Source organism: Salarias fasciatus, chromosome 2, assembly GCF_902148845.1.
Source record: "Salarias fasciatus chromosome 2, fSalaFa1.1, whole genome shotgun sequence".
Classification (NCBI taxonomy): Eukaryota; Metazoa; Chordata; class Actinopteri; order Blenniiformes; family Blenniidae; genus Salarias; species Salarias fasciatus.
Genome location: NC_043746.1, coordinates 4,138,092 through 4,158,565, shown reverse-complemented (window position 1 = coordinate 4,158,565; position 20,474 = coordinate 4,138,092). Strand labels below are relative to the sequence as shown.

Below are 20,474 nucleotides of genomic sequence, written 5' to 3'. Positions count from 1 at the left end.
ACTTGGCTTTCTCCAGATGCAGTGAGTCATGCCTCAGTCGCACACTGCTGATGTGCAGAGGGCCAGCCAGCTCCTCCGCTGGGTTTCTGGTGTATCCATCACACTGTTTCACCAGCAGGAGGATCGATCGCGCTACATTCTAGATGAGTTAATGACCTAAAGAGGGCTGCGAACGCATGCACTCCCCACCCCACGCAGCCGTTTGACCTGACCTCTACACGACTGACTCCTGGTCCTATCCTAATCTATCTGATTCGAGTTATTGAATAAATGAATAGTGGAAAAGCTGTTGATTTCTGAAATATACCTTAAAGTCAAGTTTTTTCACCAATTTCTTACACTTGATGCCCCTGAAAATGGAACATTCTGCTTTCTTTTTGCGTCCTGAAATACTCATTTGACAGTCCGGGAGATCGTTGCTGTCAAACATCAGGCTTGTGGACCAAGAGGCTCCAGTATGGCCTGATAAACCACTAAGCAAACTGTAGAAATGTCAGAAAAAAACAAACAAACTGATTCTTAAACAAATTTCTTAAAGGCAGCAGATTCAACACTGAGGCGTCAGTAATGTTGCAGGTTTGTTTTTAGCTTTTGTACCTTTTAAGATTTCGATGAAAGCCGCCTCTCTCTGAAAGGCCAACTACGAGGTGTCAGGCGCTGCTTGTAATTTGCCACCAGCCTCACTGTCCTGTTGATGAACAAGCTGTCCATAAAAATACTAAATGACAAAATCACAGCAGCTCATATAAAACAGGACCAAACTGGAGATTCACTCAAACTGTGTTGATGGTGTCAGATGAAGTATCCATGCATGCACAGGAAGAACATGCAAACTCCACATAAAGGCCTCAGCTCGTCACGGAGTCATGACCTTCTTTATGTTTAGGTTAGATGCCAGAATTAAGTGAAATCTGTCAACGAAAGCAGGGATTATTATTAGTATTATTATGATACAAATTCAGATTGTGTGATTGTGTCGAGCTGATACAGTGATATAGTAATAGTTGATTTTGCTGTTTTGTGTGTGTGTGTGTGTGTGTGTGTGTGTGTGTGTGTGTGTGTGTGAGAGAGACGGGCAGGCGCACACAGGAACGGTGTTTAATTGATTGGATGAAGCCGCCGCTGAACAAATGGCTTTCTCCTCTCTCCGGCCGAACCTCATTTCTCCATCCCTTCGCTTCCCTTCCTCCTCTCGCCACTTCTCACTTTCTTCCCCCCACATGTCTCACCCCGTCTGCTGAAAGGAGCGGCATCCCCGCCGCGGCGGGCGATGCGGCTCGCCGCTGAACCCGTGGAGGTGTGGGGGGGGGGGGGGGGGGGGGGGGCGCTCTGCAGCAACCTTTCCCTACCTGCTAAATGGTGCCGTTAAACAGCGTAATAGTGAGGAAATGGGCGATCTGCTGAGAGCAATTAGACCATTCACCGAACAGGTGGTGCTGCATTCATTAGCACACGCCCCGTGCAGTTCGTGCGCGCGTGTTCGCTCGTGCGTGCATGTTTCCCGTCCCGCAACCTTGTATCTGTACAAGAGAGGAAACCGGCACCGTGCCGTCGCTGCCATTTCTAAAAACTTTCTTTTCCTTCGAGCTTAACGGACTCGCCGAGTCGACGACCTCCCTTGCAAATAATTTGTAAATATTTATACTGATTAATTATTTAGTGTCCCTTTTCCCCCCACCAAAACAGGGTGGCCAGGGGAGACGCCCGCTCCTCCGGTTCACTCAGCCCACCATTAATAGGCATCAGAGCATCCAGCCTCATGTTTACATAAATTCTAGGCAGCAGTCAGTTCCAATAGATTCGTCAAGCTAATCTGTGTGTTCCCTCTTTTAATCGGGCTGCAGTAGTAGTTGAGCGTGAACTACTATGAGAAGTTGGGAGGTTCTGATCTGCTTTGGGACTCAGTGGAAAGCAGCGTGACTGAAGGGGTTCGCACTCACTCCTCACTCCCAGCCACCTGTGGGGCGGCCAATTAATCGTCTCGACGGGGACGCGTCGGAAACTTAGAATTTAGACTTAGTTCTGCTAAATATGAAAATATCTGCTATTAAAAAGCAGCATGTGACAATCTGCTCTTCCTAATCTGCGTTTCTCAAGTTGTTTTTCATAACGTACTAGATGTCTATAAATTTGGTTTATAAATAATTCAGAGAAAATAGTAAGATAATAAAAGAAAACCTGAAAGAAAAGATGAAACATTTACCTTTTACTTATTGTTTTATCCTGTTATTCTCAGGATACCTCTGCATACTGACAGTGGAGTTGAAGCCTTTGTTATGAATACAGTTTAATATGCAAAGTGGAAATGTTTTTGGCTCTTTGAATGCAGAGATTATTAACTGTGTTTTCAAAGAGTCTTCCGACTGGTCTGAAATTAATTCCACTTGAGGACAATGAGCCCAAACGTGGAGCCAAAGTCATGAAGCACCGTCTTCAGATTCACAGGGAGTCCTGCGACAGATGGTGGAGCCCACAGAGTCCTGAGTCAGTCTGAGAGACAGAAGATCCGGAGAAGCCTCAATCCACACAAGAACCCACAACGCCATGTCTGCCAAGTGCACAGTACACACAAACTCACACGCTGCTCGGACATGAATACAATTACTTTTGTTTTTCTTCCTTCAAATGTCTCTTTGTCTGTCAGCTTTGAATATGAAAAAAATAGATACTTTCTTTACTAACTTATATCAAAAATAAACCAAGATCAGGAGATGTTTATCAGCCAGAGACACCAGTTGAAGGCACAATGGCTGCATAATGGATTGAAGACATGAACACCAAAGTGCACGTGGGGAAAAAAACAAAAAATAACCCCCCTGACAGCCTCTGCTGGACAGGTTGGGTTTCCTGCAAGGTCGTGGTGTCTGGGAAACACAGTGGAAAAGCCCACGGGAGAGGAGACCATGAGGGGCCTGCGAGTGTGTGGACGGTGTTCGTACTGATGTGAGGACTGGAGTCTGTTCCACTCTGGAAGTCCTCGTCTCCATTTCTCGGTGCGGTACGATGAGGTGAAGGTCAGGGCTGTGTTTGCTTTAGGTTGACAGCTGAGCGTAGAGAACAGCGCAGGGAAGCACGCAGTGTCCTCTGAAGGTGTGAATACACAACGCGTTTGTGTTTGTCGTCCTTTATTTTTGTGCTAGCAGAGATTCCAACCTTTTCACAGACCAGGAGTTTCTCCAGGTGTTGGAGGATGAGCCGTCTCTCAGAGAGGACGGTCCACAGTGTCGGGCTGATATACACCACCGCATCGGGCAGCGTGGGATTTGCTGTGAGGCTGTGATTTCCAACTTCAGGTGAAAATGAGCAGACTGTAGCGATGAGCTACGAGCTAGCTTCATGCGCAGCGTCATCTATATTATTGGAGATGTGCAAAGCGTTGAGGACGTTTCTGAATGTTTCCCATGACGCAGTAGAGCAGACCAATCACAGCCCTCGTGGTTTGGGTTCTTTCTGACATGTAGACGTTTTTGGAGGTGTGCTTTGGGCCGCAGGGAGGCTCTGCAGAGGTGGTTCAGGACAACACAGGATTTGATGTCCTTTGTGGATGGTATGTAAATCAGGTTTTAGGTGTGTCTTTTATTGGAAGCAGATTTTTTTTTTTTAATGCTGGTTCCCAAAGTAGATAAATTGAAAAATGTCTTGGTCCTTTGAATGAAAACACTGACGTCAAACCTCCACCTGTCCACTACACTGCCAACATTTCCTTTTAGTTTCCGGTGTATTTCTGTTACTGTGCCGCCACAGGATTCTTGGTTTCTCAGAAATTGAAATTCTACACACTCCTGAACAGATTTTGTGTGTGTTGAAAACATTTTGTGAACGTTGACGGTCTAAACCACCCGGCACCTCCGATTCAAAGCCACCCAACTGGTTATACAGTCGATTTAGAATAGAGACCTGCAGTATGGCATCTGGATCGCATTTAAATATGACAGTTTATTGTCTTTTCTTCTAAAATTCACATTTGTCCTGCTGGTCCTCCGACACTGAAGTGGACAAGATTCAAGTCTGCAGGAAAAGAATGGAAGTGAATGAAATGTCTCCGTCGGGGTTCATAGTGACTTCCTACAGTTCAGGCTCCGTGGACAAAACAATCTGTCTTTTCTTCTGATTAATTTCTTTTCCCTCAGCCTCATAAATCTGACCTTGAGATGTTTTTGTGAAGCCGGTGTTTTCCTCTACTTGTGCGTTGTGACCTTCTGGTTGTCTCGTCGTCCGAGCGAGGAGTTTGATCCGGCAGAGAACGCTCTTTAATGCGGTCACTGGTGTCAGGAATGCCAGCCGGAGCGTCTCATAAATAGCTGCCATTCCCGCTCCGTGGTCTATGGAATTTCCTGAGATTTTTTTTTGCGATAAGCAGTTTTGGCCCCGAGGGCGCGACTTGCCAGAGAGATGAGGGATGTCGGAGAGAGTGGCAGAGCGCATTCAGGCTAACAAGCATGCAAATAAAGCATCTTGACAGTGACGGGCGCTCGCGCACAAGAGGGAAGGAGATCTGAAGCAGAGGACGCCGGCCTCCTGCCAGTTAAAGGGAGTGGTACGAAGCTCAGACTCTTTGCATAGCTGCGTATTGATGACGGGGGCGAGAAGTTGGCATAAACTGCGTAAACGATCCCAACCTTCCTGCTGTCAGACGCACAGGGCTGTTGGAGGGGTAATGATGTGGGAAATGTTTTCTTGGCTCGCATTAGGCCTGATTAGCACTAACAGTTGTGCTTCACTGTGCAACCTGGAGGGCCTCGAACATTACTGCTGACCAGGTGGATCCACGCTTTGGCCGCGGCGGTCCGTCCTGACCCTCCACCAAGGTCAAGCAGCCAGCCTCCCTGGACGGAATGGGCTGTATGAGCTCTGCCAATGCTGCGATTCAAAGCATTTCTGTCTCGCATAAACTTTTTTTCACGCTTGTTCTTCACTTTAGAAGTCGAGAGCCAGGCAGATCAATTTTTCGTTTTTTTTTTTGTGGAGGTATTGAATGGAGGAGAAAAGTAGCAAGATGTACCAAGGCAGTGTAAATGTGATTTAATGAGGAAGGAAACAAATCAACTTCCTGAAAATTCAAGTTACAATATTAAAATTTTAGTGCTGTCAGTTTTAATCGCATTGATCGCAATTTAATCGCATTGATCGCAATTAATCGTGATTAATTCATGGAGAACTGTCAACAATTAACTTTTTTAAAGTTGAGATTAATTGCAATGAAGAATCTAATCTTCATAAATCAGTCCCAATGTCAGGAAAAAACACTATTATCCTCTAGTTCTTTTCTTTGACCCAATTGGCAGACCTCAGTGGATTAATCGCGATTAAAATTGACAGCACTATAAAATTTCAATCAACTGAAGTGCAGATGAACTTATATATTATATTTTAATGTCATATCTGTTTTTATTGAGAAAAAAATATATATTATTCTATGTTGGTGTTTTTAATCAGTTTGTACTTTGTAAACAAAGTGCAAGAATCCGCTGAAACATGGTCCATCTTCATTTGGCTTGATTTGCGTTCACATCATGCATCGAGAACAGCTGCTCGTTTGGAGATACTGTCGAACCCTGACCAGAACGGAAGGAAGGTCTGATGAAGAGAAAAACCCGGCTCATTGATCGGTCTGGACTGAAAGTGGAAGTTCTGCCCCAGCAGCCGTTTAGCGACGAACCCCAACATATCGTCTTCTGAAATCTATCGCCGAGCGCCTGCACTGCCTCACCACTCCTCGTCCTGGAGGTTGGATTTGAAGTTCAACCATATTTATGGAGCTTGTTCGTGTTGCTTTGTTCCTCCAACACACACACGGTCAGTCATGCGGACGAGCGATGACCTTGGCCAGTTTTACGAGCGACAGTAGCGACCGTGCCACGGAACGTTCTGGAACTGGAGGTAGAACGCGGCTTCAGATTTAATCAAAAGCGGAGTGTATTCTGTGCTCCTGATGAGTTCGTCCGCTACAAACTTTGGAAAAACCGCTTGCCGAGATTTAATCAGGGCATTCACATTAGAGGAGGCGTGCATAATTACACGGGGCCTGATGAGTTTGCGCCGCATCTCTCAAATTACTGACTGCAGATGGAACGGTCATACCTTTCACGCCTCGTCCCGCCACATCCGGCTGGATTCATGGACTTCATCAACTAAAAATCACATCCTGTGAGTCAGAAAACGGCACCTGAGCTGAGTCAGTACACACATGCACAGAATCACACACACACACACACACACACACACACACACACACACACACACAGTAGCTTTTAGAGTGTCTGTAAACTAATGTTGATTATATTTTCATGATGCCCTTAATTATACTAAGCAGCGATGCTTAATTCACTTAGCTTCCATCACATTAACATAATCGCAGCGCCGTGTTTTTATGGGTTCTGATGTCGTCGTTGCTTTAATTATCGAGTAATCAAAGAGCATTTGACCTGCATGCAGGCAAATGAATGAGACCGCGGCTTAACGGTGGCCTTTTCACTCCTGAGGCAAATTAGAATAATGTGTTTTCACAAGGAGTTTCAGCATGTCTGCACTTTTTTTTTTCTTTAACTGTAAATCCCAGAAACAGAGGACAGGTGGAGTTCATAACCGGTAACCCAAAGTTCTTTTCTTTTTATTGGAGTCGATCTATTTTTTTTAAAATGTGCAAGTGTTTTAAATGTGGTGTAACAACCAATAACCTGTTAATAATGTCATAATCTTAGCCATTTTAAATGTAATAAAGCCAGTGATCTATTATCTTATTACATGAAGGGGTACTATGGAAAAAAATCTTTTCAAAAAGTAATAAGTGTAGTTAAAATTGGAATAATATATTAATAAAACTGAATTTATTAGAAATAGAGGCTTTTCTTCAGATTTTGTGCAGTTTTCTGGAAAAAAAAGGCTTCGGGGATGAGATAGTCATTATTCACTGAGGATGAACACTGGGCTCTGTTATTAGAAATAATTTACAATTGTATTACAGTGTTAAGTTATTACGCTGGTGGCTTCTTTAAATTCACTATGTACAAAAAAAACTAAGTTACTGGCTTGTTCATTATATTAATTTCTACATGTGACAAAGCCAGTTGCAACAATATACGCATTTATGTATTTATTTAAGGTAGGCATGAATAAGCCACTTAATTGTATTCCTTTACTTGATCATTTAAGGAGTATTTATTTTTTACGTATCTTGATTTATGATCAGAAATGAACTATTCATTGATTCAGATAAACCATCCCTCCGTAGATATTGATATATTTCCAAGAAACCCCAACTTTTTTATGCTTCATCAATAATGCAGTAACAAAAGGCTCAAATATTTTACTGCACTACTGGCAACTATCAAGCTTGTCAGTTTATTGCATTTAAAACGACCAGCGTTACTCCACCATTGGATTTTTCAGAGTCCTGCACATTCATAAAGTACCTTATGTAAACCTGCTCTGCCTTTGAAGGCAAAATTCCTTTTAAAATAGCAGAAAGTCAGACATCACTGATACTGCATGATTACAACGGTATGTTTTCGATACAAAACAGGCAAATAATTGAAAGTATCTGAGGTTGTTATTGAATTGAAAAAAGGATTTCTGGGTGAGAAGTCTGGATCCTGTCGATTGTTTCAAAAATAAAAGAAGAGACTTGAACCATGTGCCATGAGTCACATCTAATCTGCAGATCCGTAGTAATATTTCATTGTTGGAATCTAATAACAAAACTGAGTCATTTGCTTGCTCTGTCAGAACATTCATTGGTTTGCCTCTGTTGCTTTGTGGCGGTCTTCAGGGGTTTCAGTCTCGGCCACGTTCAGTTCAACATATTTCACCCATGTTTGTCTTGTGCTGTGGAATCATTACTGATCGGGAGGACAAAGAGACGACCGTGTCCACAAACGTGCTCCACACTCGCCCCCATGGGGTTCACAGTAAGGGGGGCACAGAACCAATTACACCTCCTCTGGCAGAGATTAAAAGGACGGATGTCACATCTTTCATAATGACGGCGAGGCGGCTTATGTCTCCATGTAAAACACAGACTGCCGCTGTAACCAACACAGCATGACTCATGCAGTTTGGGAGAGACGGATAGTGTGACGGGAGGAGGCTGCAGGCTGTCTTTAATATTGGATGTGTGTCTGAAGCGTCCTAATGGCTTAACACTGGTCTGTTTGGGACCAGAATAGCCTGCTATCTGCTGTGTGTGTTGGGGTGTCTGAGGATGTGTGTTCATGCACGTCAGCTGGTTTCACTCAGTATTCGGCGGATCTGCATATTGTTGGGATTACTGTTGGAACCTTTGACCGTTTGGTTGGGATCAGCATCTTGACTGTTGATGGGGATGTCACAATACATTTTCACATGGGCAGAAAAATGTAATTAGCAAAAATTAAATACTGTTACAATATTCGGACAGCTGTTTTTTTGCTTTGTTTTGTTTTGTTGTGTAATTGGTGTTTGACTCCGCGTCACACTCGGTCTGACCCGGCTCAGATCTCCTCCTGCTCTGGGGTTGAGATATCATTATCAGAGACACACAGATGGAAAAGCAGAGATATGAAGGACTGTAGAGCTCTAATGCGGTTTGTTCTGCACAAAGCGCCACATGAACGTTCAGTCGCTTTCAGACCAAACCTGGCCTCTAATTATTTCACAGGTCAGCCCGGCTTTGTTTCACTGCTTCACTTCTCTTTACATCCCTGCTACTTGTACCAATTGATGGCACCAGCTTCCATTTATCCGCCTGCATTCACAGACGCCAAGCAAGCTGCTGCAAAGTGTGTGAGGGTTCATGTGTGAGCGGAGGAGGAAAAAGGCTGACCTTGGCATGTGTGAATGTATGTGATGGATGTGAGGCAGCGTGGAGGAGGGGGGGGGCGACAGAAAGGACAAGATAAAGAGCGCTCAGTGTTTGGTAATGAGGAGGACCGCAGCCCCTCGTGAAGCCAGGCAAAGCCTGAAGCGCAACTGAGAGCAATAAAAAGACTTGTAGCTGAAGTGAGCCGGCGACTTATGAAATTATGCACGATGAAATCATTACCGCTCCTGCTTCCTCCGCTTCTCTTCCACACCGGTTCCATAAAATCCACCCTGGATCAATAAACTATATATTGGACACGAAGTCCGGGCTTCACCCGGAGTGAACTCGCACATTTGCCACTTATCTTGGCCGTTCCTATTAACACCTAGCACGGTGTGGCACAGCTCGCAATGCGCCGAGCTAACGAGCAGACGTAGCCCCGGGCTAATGTTTTAACAGAGAAATTGGACCATTTGGGAAGTTTTATTCCTGAGTGGAGACTACAAGCCACCGCGAGCTGTGTTGTTCTTCTTTAACTAGCGGATTTGAATTTTATCAGGACAATAAAAAGGCTGCAGTGAGTTTATTGGCCCCACAGAGTGTTGTGGAGCCCAGCTGTGCCTGTGTGGACCACAGTGCCGTATTTATGGCGACCTCTCGTGGCGATGGCTCATATCAGCTGTTCCCAAGCTTCCTTGCCTTGGAATGAGGTTGTGGAGATCCTACTATCTAGCCAAACCCTGATGGACACACACACACACACACACACACACACACACACACACACACACACACACACACACTCGTCCACTCAGGACTCGTAATAGTTCCATTCCAGATGATAAAAATTGGAGCGATATGGTTTGGACAGCCTCGGAGCAGGTTCGCCTCATGATCTGCAGTGCTCCCAATCTGGTCCTCAGACCCTGGTTGGGAACCACTGGTGTGTTTTGGCTCCTTTATCCTGCATGTATTAACAGTAAGAAGAGAGTCTGTCATGTTTGAGCAGAAGAGAAATTCTCCTTCACTCCAGAATTAAAACCTCGTGGAAAAACTGTGAATGTAGTTTTTTTTTTTTAAACTTACTTCGAGATAAATGAATGTGATCGTCCTAAAATCACTAGAAAATGAATATTTGTGACAAAACCTTCAACCATCCTTGTGGTTGTCCTGTGGTCGTTCATGCCATATATACAAAGCTTTGAAAAGAAATCTATTTGAAATGCCAAAGGTCAGAAGTCATGGCCGCTGATATGTCTTTGTGTCTTCTCCATTTGGGAAGGCAGGAGCAGTTTAATCAGGTTAAATAGATTTCATTCTCCTCCAGGCGGGTTCATCTGATGGAGCTGTGATGAAACGTCTCCCAGGACAAAGGAATGAGTCCAGTTCACCTTTCAGATGTCAGGGTCACTGTAGCCTGAGAAAACAACAACGCTGACTCAGTTCCTCCGTCAGGCGCTTCCTTCACATCTCGTCTTGGTGTTCATGTTCCCTCAAACTGGGCCTGAACATGTCTGTCTTCAGGAGTAGAAACTATGGTGTGATTTAAGTCAAAGACCAAACTCCATATTTAATTTATTTCCCAGAGTCACACCTTTACTGCCTGTCGGAGGACTTTGTTTTCTATCTGTAGTGTTTATCCAAGTAGGTTTTTATTCATGGAGACGTCGCTGTTAGCATGAAGACAACAGTCTGGTTCTTCCTCTGCTGATGAGAACCAGGGATCTGATAGTAACGTCTGTAGCATGTTGCACAGAGCCATGTGGACTGTGGATTAGTGGACTGCATCCTTCCACAGATGAACTCATTCATGGGAGATTATCCAAACCAAGGTAATCATGTTTACATGTTTCAAATTAAAATACATTAATGTGGTGAGGCTGTTTCAAAGCTGCTCATCCTGTTGATGAGTCACATGAACTGTGAGGTAACTAAGTATTGAAGTAGGCAGGAAGTCAACAAAGACTTACGATTGAAAATTGAATCTTTTACACAGCAGGTCTGTTTGATATTGGATTCCTCATCTCTTGTGGAATTGACATATTGGTGTCTTCATCGTCTAGTTTATCTGGTAACAGCAACAGTAGTTTATGTGATGTCAGATTCTATGAATTGAGAAAACCATCCTGACATTAAAAGGACAGTGTTCTCATTTTTTGAGCAATCATTGGAAAGATGGGGACGATCGCATCGCAGAGCTCTTAGCAGGTTCATTAGGCTTCTGTGTTGTTCAGGCTAAAAGGTTCTGAAACGCAATAAGGAAAGTCATTTCCACCTCTTCTGTCTTCTTAATGCTGCACAGCATTAAAGGTTCAAGTGTTGTAAGAGTGCGGATCTGTTACAACAGCTAAAATCTCAAGTATTTGTTTTTCACGTGGCTCTTTCATCATGTCTTCTGAGGGAACGTTTTGAAAGGGTCTTGTGATATTTGAGTTTTGTGTTTTTTGGGGGTTTTTTTTTCAAGAAAGAGCCTTAAATACATGAATGTAACATTGACTTTTCCCACTGCTGCATGTGAGCCTCAAACCCCGATATTTAGCTGAAGACAGCAGGTCAGCTGAGGCTCTCTGGCCATGTCGCATCCACCCTCACCCCCACAGAGCCCTCCAGTCTTTTATCCACTAGATAATCTGCCCTGTGTGCGCAGTCCCATGGAGAGAGAGTCTGAAAGAGGCATTTGAGAGATTGTCTCAGTTTGTGGGCCGTCAGGCTGTTTGGAAAGCGAGCCACTGAAAGGCCTTCAGTCCAGAAGCAGCACAGCAGGTGAGAGGGAATCAAGATGGCCGTGGCTCGAGAGAGGAGAGACCTGGAGTCAGGGCAGATAACTGGACACCAGGCGACTGAATCGCCTGAGGCTGACACACCTGAGACGTGTGAGGGTTCCAGGAACGTCGAGTGTGTTAATGCCAGAAGTCTTCCAACGGCACGATTTGTCTTGTAAACAGACTCAGAGGGTCTTTCTGGGCTTCTGCCCCTGAAACACATCAGACTAGAGTAGAACTCTCTGAAGAACGGTGGAGCCGACCTGCTGCTGAACAGTGGAGCTATCTTCATGCTGTCGGGCTGCTTTTATGTCGTCAGTACAGGAGAAATTCAATTTATTAAAGGAAAAAAAATAATCTGACAAAGAGAGTGAAGAGAAACGTGTCTGCCAGTTTCAGAAAGCTGTGGAGGTGAAGCTCCGGGTTCCCGGAGCAGGAAAACACACCTGGCAACACAAAAGCACCTGTTGGAGAAGAAAAAGCTGTCTGTTCGAAGGTCGACAACAATGACGACTCGTCCGAATCCAACTACAAACCGACGACGAGCCGAAGCATTGTGGGAGAAAAAAGAATCAAGCGTTGGCTTCCTGTAGCTGCCATGTGCAGCCTTGTATCTGTCTGGGAAAGTACAGGCACACACTCCGTGTGTGTGCATGTTGGGGTTGACTCATTTGTGGCATTGCGTAAGATGTTGGCATCATTAGAGCTTATTAGCTGCACCTGTGTTTTCCTGTTGTGACAAATGTCAGAGCGTGTGCTGGAGAGGAGCCATTTGTGTGATTTGCAGCCTTGACGTTCTGCCGCAGAGCTGAAATCAAACAGCAGATTCACACTGCGTCGAAGATGCACGCTGCTTTCCTTTTAAATTATTTCACAAAGGTTTTTTTTTTTTTTTTTTTCTTTCTGGAAGAGAAATGTGAAAAAAAAATGGCTTTTGAATTTTGAATGAAATGCTGAAGTTTTAAAGCGATGACAGGCAGGACGCCTCGAAATAAAGCAGAGATGAACGGCTTCCAATTGGACGCGGCGACAACAGGCGGCACGCTTCATCTCTGTTTTTGTTCTTTTGGCTTTGTTGTCACTGTTTTGGATCGCCGTGCTCTCGTCGCGCTGCCCTCCTTCTGAAGCTGGCGTATCAGCATCCGTCCCGCTGTTCCATCATCGGCTGTCTCACCGCTCATGTGAAGCGAACGCGATTTCAATCAGGACCGGAGCTGCAGTTTGAGTTCCCCGTTTGCTGCCATATGTACGAAGAACACAATCAGATGACTGCAGCCGTGGCGAATCTTCCCACTCAATCTCGTGCGTGTGCGTTTCCATGTGCGCCGCACTCGGCGCACAGAGAGCGCGAGAGAATCAGATCGTGCTCTCTGAATGGGATTTCACATGGCTGTCTCCGAGCGTCTCGCTGGGACTTCTCTTCACGGCCCGTCCTCCAGTAATTTAGCTCCACTATTTGGAATCCTGCCGCTTCAAAAGCTGATGTTTGGGAACAGCTAACAAACCCGTGCTTCAGAGGATTCTTAAACGTTTTTTTTCCAGCACAGCTTCAGTTCAGTACTGGTTTTACTTCAGTCTTGGGATGGCTTTGGAGTTTTGTCTTAATTCAGGGTGTACTGTTGTACCCTGGAGCACAGCTCAGCCTGTGGTTCTTCTCCGTGGTAGATTCTGATTCAACACAGTACTTTCAGCCTTGGCTCATTTTGCTGTCTTTTCTGGGAGAGGCGCACTGAAGCTCGACGCTCAGAACTTTAATGCAGCTCTTCAGCATGAGTGCAAATTACAAAAGCTAAAATCTCACTGTTACCGCCCGGGTGTGTGTTTGCTCTGGCTGACATGCTTGTCTTATGAGGTTCACTCCAGAGAGAGAGCATGAACCTGCATTATACTTTCCAAAACACGGGGCTGACGTATTGCCTGCATTACCCAGAATGCCACCTTCCTAGGGAGACAGACGCGGTGTCTAATTTGTCTATCGACAGACGCACTGTAATGAAGATTAGTTAAAAATGTAGGTACGTTAAACTGTCCCCTCGCCAGGCTGTGAGTTGTAGAAGACCTCTGAAGACCTTAATTAAAATCCTCAGCGATGCACTCTGTCGTATTCTGGAGGTTAAAGTTTTCTGCCCTCACATTCAAGCTCATCCTAACTTCCTGAAGCAGTTTCATCAACTGAGAGCCCGTTTACACGACAGTTCAAACTCATTGTTTGAACAACGAACAATGGAAACCAGATTGAGTGTGGTAAACTAGCATCGCTGCAGGCTGATATACGGCGTTTTCAATGGAATGATTGTATTCTGTCACATTTTTGATAAATTGTTTGAATATGACACTTTTAGCTCCTGTTGGATTTGAATGAGAGCCTGAATGGTTTGTGGATCATGGTCTCTGAACTTCCTGACGTCTCCTCTCCTGTCTGTTCTTTCTCTCAAGGTGCCAGTGGAGAACGGAGAGATGAAGACCTCATCCCTCCTCTTCCTCCTGCTGCTGCTGCTCTTCGCCTCGGGAGCCTGTGACGACGTCAAGTACATCTCCAAGAGGAACTCCGGTAGGGTGCAGCGTTTCTGTAGTCGCTTGGTGCCGCCCCCCCCCTTCAGGGAGAAGTTAGCTGCCGTACGCTGAAACATTTCAGACGGCTTTCTTGTTTTTCTTTCTTTCTCGCCGCCGCTTTCCCTGACAAACACTCTCCTCCAGCCCCGTCCCGATAATGCCAGCTCTTGTCTTTCCTCATTCTCGCCCTCCTCGCTCTTATTTTCCCCGGTGTTGTCAAAGACATGCTCTTTGCCGTTTTCCCTCCGCCTAGCAATTTTCTCCGGCCTTGTCATTTCTGATGCATTGACACCTTTTGACTCGATGCGATGGATATATGTTTCTGCTTTTTTGTTCAAGCCACTGCTTTCTACTCCACAATCAACACCTCTGCCTGCCTCAGATAACACTCCTCTGCAGAGGCTCTGTGTCGCCGGGCCGGCTCGGTCTGCTGAGGGGGTGTAATGATAAGCTTGTCTGACTGCCGCCGCCGCCATCGTGCTGGTTTGTGCATCAGCGGGCCGCTTGATGACAGATCTGCTGATGGTCTTTTATTCATAATCAATTTGTTGTGTCTCGCTGATCAGTTTGACGGCGAGCGTTTGATTGGGCGATCGATGCGCGGAACGTTTTCCTGGCGAGTTAAGTACGGGCGGCGTGCGAAGTTGTCCCTGCCTTCTCTTTGTCGCACTTGTTTCCAAGCAGCGCCCGTCATTACCGGCGGCGTCCGTAATGTTATTGTCACGCGCCGCTGCCAAGTCCTTAAAGTGATAAAAACACAGAAAATTACTTAGCATTCTTTCTTTCTTTTAGCAAGCTCAGGTCATCTAATTATAACAATGCAGTTAGAATTGATTGTGCTGTAATGTAATCATGTCTCACGGTTTCGCTCGCTCATGAGGGAGAGTGTTGGTGCTGCCGGTTCCGTCCAGGGAGTTGGAGGGGAACCATTACAATCCTTCAGAGAGGCTTTGTAATTGCACGCACTCAGCGTTTCAGAAATGTATCACAACGCCTCCTCCAGCTAATTTAATACTGCCCACAACTTTTCATCAAGGTTTGAGCAGGTTTCTGTTATTTCATCAAATTCGTCTCCTCAGATCAGACGTTCCTTTAAGCGGTGTGTTGATCGAAGGTCATCCAGCTTCATTCGGTTAAAATCATAGTTCTGAGTACAGACGGACTGAGGCCCTGTTTACACGACAACATACCAGAGTTTTCGTGACCAAGACAACAAACAGCACCCACTAGTGGCCCAACTTGAAAACTACATCATTTTCAGTGTTTGTTGCTGTGTAAATGGATATCGTTTTCAAATGTTTTGTGTAAATTCACAGCATTTCTGACACAAAAACGAACATTATCCCTTGAAACGCTGTTGTGTAAACAGGGTCTTATTTCATTATTTTTTTGCCATAACAGGAAATATTTTGCTTTGGGTTGTTCCTCTAAAGAGCTCGGACGTTTAAACTTGATCAAGGCCGTTTTCATGATAGATGATCAACCGATTGTTTACTATTAGTCCCATTTAGGACATGAGACGTGTTAACAGCCTCGACACTTTTAGAAACTATAGTTAGGTGAAAGAAAACAGAACTGAAACTTCAACTTTTATGTTTCTCCTAAATTAGGAGACATTAAACCGAACCAGTAGCCTTTTGTTATTCCCTGTATGCATGAATTGAGCGTATTCGATGTGTGATTTCCAGCAGCCAGCTGCTCCCTGCTGCAGAGCTGGAGAATGTGTGTGTGGGATTATCCACACGCAGACACACACACACACACACCCTCTCACTGCTGTTGCACCTTCGTTGCCGCGTCAAAACTTTGCACAGGCTGCAACGGCAGCAGAGCGGATCAATCCACCGCACCGCCTCCGTGCCACTTCTGAGAAATGAAGGAGCAATCAAGTCCACAACAAACTGGCTGCTAGTCAGACCAGTGGTGTCAAACATAAGGCTCGTGTCTGCAAGAGGCTCCAGTCCGGCCCGCCTAACCGCCCAGAAACTGTAAAAGTTCAGTGGAAACATTAATTTTTTTCTTAAAAAACAATTTCTTACAAGTATGCGACAGCACTGAGACTTGAGCTGAGATCCCAGTGAGTCGGTCAGGAAAGCTAACAAACTAGCATTAGCCTCGACGCCAGGCTGTCAGGTGATTCCGTCCTCTCAGGATGAAACTGGGCTTCATGTGGGCGCTGGACTGAAACGTGTTGGACGCCTCTGCTGTAGACTGAACTTTTCAACGTATTCATGCATCTCTAACATCATTGTACCAAACTCATTTTCACAAACTCGTTCTCCCAGCTAACGCTCTGCTCAGTCAGTATTTCTCAATCTGTCTTCTTGTGGTGTTGTGAATATTCCAGTGGTGAAGGAGAAGCCGGGTCGGTCGGTCGGTCGGTTCACTGATCGGTTCCTCGCTCGTAGGGAAATCTTGCCCTGCGTTGGCTTCCTGTGAAACGAAGGGAGCGATGGGGATGGTGACTGCAGCTCAGCAGCCAGCAGCGCCTCGAAGCCGGGTCAAGCCGAAGAGACGCCGTCCTCCGGTCTGTCCTCCGGCGCTCCTCACTCCCACACGAAGTCGGCCCTCCTGCTGCTTTCTGGCAAATCCAGGCTGCAAGAAGAGGGAACCAAAAAGTGATTCATATTTGGGAAAGTTTAAAAAAAAAAAAAAAAAAAAAGAGAGAGAAGTCTTGCAGTTGAGCGGAGTTTGTTGTTCAGTGAGGAGGACGGTCTTCAGAGCCGTCTCATCGCACTGCGGCTCCCCTTCACCTCCTGCTTTCAGCGCGTCTGCGTCTCCGCCGCGCTGGCGGTGCGTGGGAGGCCTGGTGGGAGTTTTTGTTTGGTATTTGCTGCGAGTGTGTGTGTGTGTGTGTGTACGCGCGCACTCACCTGCATGTGTGAGCGCTGGCATACTGAACGGAGCCGTGTGTGCCGCATGCATGTGTGTGTGGGCGCCGTACATATCCTGGTTTTAAGAGTATGTATGTGTGAACTCCCTCGGTGAGCTTTAGTGTACGCTCGCTGGATGAGTGTGTGTGTGTGTGTGTGTGTGTGTGTGTCTGTGTGTGTGTGTGTGGGAGAGGTGTGCGCAGAGCAATTATGTGATCAGAGCAGAGCCAAGCGGACATTTATGTGGGCGAGCGCTGCAGTCGGCCAAAGATAGGATTTCAGATCTTTTCTCTCTTTTCGTGTGTGTGTGTGTGTGTGTGTGTGTGTGCATGTGTGTGCGTGCGTGTGTGTAGCTGGACACCATATGGATAGGAACTACACTTTCCTCGTGTGCGTCTCCCCCCGCGGTGCTGAACTGCTTTGATTCTGCACCTGCTGCAGCTAAAGGCGACGCTCTGCATCGAGCCGCAGGGTGGTGAGGTGCGATCACGCGCTTTGAAGCAATTTCCTGCAACGATCAGACCCAAAACAACAGAAATGATCCTGAGATAAAAAGGTGCACGGGAATCCCCGCCTCACCCCAGATGATGGGCGGCCCTCGTGCAGGCTGGCTGGCCTCAGCTCCTCCACGGCGCAGAGGTCACGGGGTTTTCCTGGTTAAAGCGTGTCGCTTCTTCTTGAACTTCAGAAGATCAAAATGATGGTGGTAATAATGTCCCTCTGAACTTCTGATTTTCTTTTGAATTATTAATTCTGCATTTTCATTTTTTATTTAAAAAGAACTAAACTGATACCAAAACTCGCTCTTAAAGAGCAATCCATCTTATGTTAACACCACTCACAGCTGGGTTTGCGAGGACGGAGTCATCATACGAACATTAGCCAGACCGGTGCTGGTTCAGACCTCATTTACGTGGCAACATGGTCAAGTGAGAACAAAACCTTTGTTGTGTTTCGTGTTGGATGACCTGACAATGACACGAAACTTTCCTGGAAATAAAACGCAAAAAATGTTGTGTACTAACTGGAATCATGGTCGTGTGAACGGAGCCTAAATGTGGCTCTCAGTTGAAACTTCATGAACTGAAAGAGGTTTAAGATGCACACGTGGCCTCGTGTTCGACCATATAAAGTGTGAATCTTTTTAAATGACATGATCTTGTGCAGTAGAGAAATGTTTGAGTCGGGTTCAGTGCCATTTTGCTCCTCGGTGTCAGGGTTTCTGTTCTACTTCTATTATTAAATTTTTTTCTGTCTTGAGTTTTTCCACAAAGTCTCATAAAACACAATATTGACCGTCCAGCAATCAAACCGCAGATGAACTCCATCTACACAATCATTATTAGGGTTCACTTCATGAATTTTACAACAAGAGTGAGTTTTAGAATAATTACATTTCACCTGATTTAACTCCCAAGAGGTTATTCATTCCTTCAGAGTTGTTAGTTCCTGTTTAACGTTGAAGTCTGTTGTGATTTACATAAAACTCTCAGATGTGCAGACGTGCTCATCAGAGTGGAGCTCATCCATCCGCCGAACCTTCACTTCCAGACATGCAGATGTACTCCTGATGTCGATAATGTCAGAACTCCTTCCCGTCTGCTCTCGAGGGTTTCCTCTTCGTGTGCTTCGTCTACTTCCAGCCACAACAGATGAAAAATGAGACGGGAGCTAATAGTGTTGAAGTAACTACACAGTAAACGAGTTTCTTAGCTTGTTCTCTGTTTTCCATCCAGGCTGTTTTCACTGTTTCTTTCTTCGGTGTTTTGGCGTCGACCTCCTCCTGTCCGTGCACACTCCTGCTCTACAACGCCACATTTACACCTTTATCTCCTGGAGTTCGTTATGAGACCAGAAATGAGGGCCTCAAATGGAAACTTATGCAGCGTTTCTTCATCCTCTGTCCTTTTGTCTTTGCAGCAGAAGCCAGATCTGCTTCCTGGCTCCAGACAAGAACAACAGATAACCAAAAATAGTGAGCAGGGCGATAACATCTGGAGCCCTGCTGCTCTCCTCCACGCAGAGAGGAGTGACAACAACAACCAGACATGCAGAAGAAACGTTCTGTGTGCTCATAGGGAAGATTCACGTGCGTGAGAGTCTTTTTAGTCCCATTTGACTCTGTTTCCTCCACTCAGCCTCCCTGCTTTATCTGAAAGACTTTTGGTGTCGGCATGATGTGCTGAGAGGGATGCTTTGGGTGTGTGTGTGTGTGTGTGTGTTTGCATTAGTGCGCCACTGTGACTGAACACTCTTGTGAGTGTGTGTGTGTGTGTGTGTGTGCGCACGCGCTCTGACGCAGCTAAAACCTGAGATCAAGAGCGATTAGATCTCAGTGTGATCTAATCGCAAATTAACTCCTAGCATGCAAAGCAGCACAAGGATGACGGCGAGTGTGTGTGTGCAAGTGTGTGTGTGTGTGTGTGTGGTGTGTGTGTGTGTGTGTGTGTGTGTGTGTGTGTGTGTGTGTGTGTGTGTGTGTGTGTGTGTGTGTGTGTGTGTGTGTGTGTGTGTGTGTGTGTGTGTGTGTGTGTGTGTGTGTGTGTGTGTGTGTGTGTGTGTGTGTGTGTCTGCCTCTTCAATGGAACAAGACAGAGGATTCTTGCAGTTGGTTCTACAACATATCCAATATATCCACATTTAGAGTTACACGGGTTGTGTGTTTTGTATCCGTGCATGTGTGGTTTGTCTATGGGGACGATGTGTATTGTGCAGTGTGTGTGAAATGTATGTATCTGCATTGTGTGTGTGTGTGTGTGTGTTGGATGTACTGTACCAGAAAGGCGACGGAAACGTGTGGAACAGAATCAGACTTAAAGTGAGGCTCACATCATTGCAACATTTCCACAGTGTATAATGAGGAAGGAGTGTGTGTGTGTGTGTGTGTGTGTGCATGATTGAACGAGACACAGGGATGCATGCAATTAAGTATGCAGCATATCCTAATTGTATAGTTGGTATAGACTGTGTGTGTGTGATAGGATAAGACAGATGACAAGTAACACATTTTGTTTCTGTGTGTGTTAGGAATAAATGTGTGTGTGTGTGTGAGACACACACATCCGGTCTGTGGCTGCAGTTGATTTAGCGTTGGAGAAACCTGGAGTTGTGATGCAGACAGATTTCCCCTGTAAAACGATGACGCTCTTGTTTTTCACGCTTGGCTGTAATCGACTTTGCTGCTCAGTGGAATACGAATGTAAGACGCCGTAAAACAGTCGCTTCTGCAAAAAAAGAAGGACTCTGCTTGAAAAAAAAAACAAAAAAAACCACGTATTTGGATGAAGCCGAATGGTAAACATTTTAGAGTCGAAATAGCTCCTGAGTTTAAATCCATCCGTCAGTTTCCTCCAGTCCGGGTGGCAGGGTGCAGGAGCTAGCCCCAGACGCTCAGGGAAAACATGAAAACTCTGCACTGATGGCAGAGGTGAGTTGATTAATCTGTAACGAATCAGAAATGGATGCTTTGTGCCTTTGATATGCTGGAATTTTCTCTTCCAGACCCTT

The 20,474-nt window shown here is 45.6% G+C and overlaps 1 protein-coding gene across 1 annotated transcript in view; it reads left to right on the top strand.

Moving 5' to 3' along the window:
- The window catches only part of LOC115395533 (X-linked interleukin-1 receptor accessory protein-like 2), a 382,855-nt gene that overhangs the window by 51,108 nt on the left and 311,273 nt on the right, over nt 1–20,474 (top strand). Inside the window, exon 2 of the mRNA XM_030101111.1 lies at nt 13,978–14,092. Coding sequence (XP_029956971.1) covers nt 13,999–14,092 — 94 coding nt within the window. The 5' untranslated portion in view covers nt 13,978–13,998. The remainder of the gene's footprint in view (nt 1–13,977; nt 14,093–20,474) is intronic.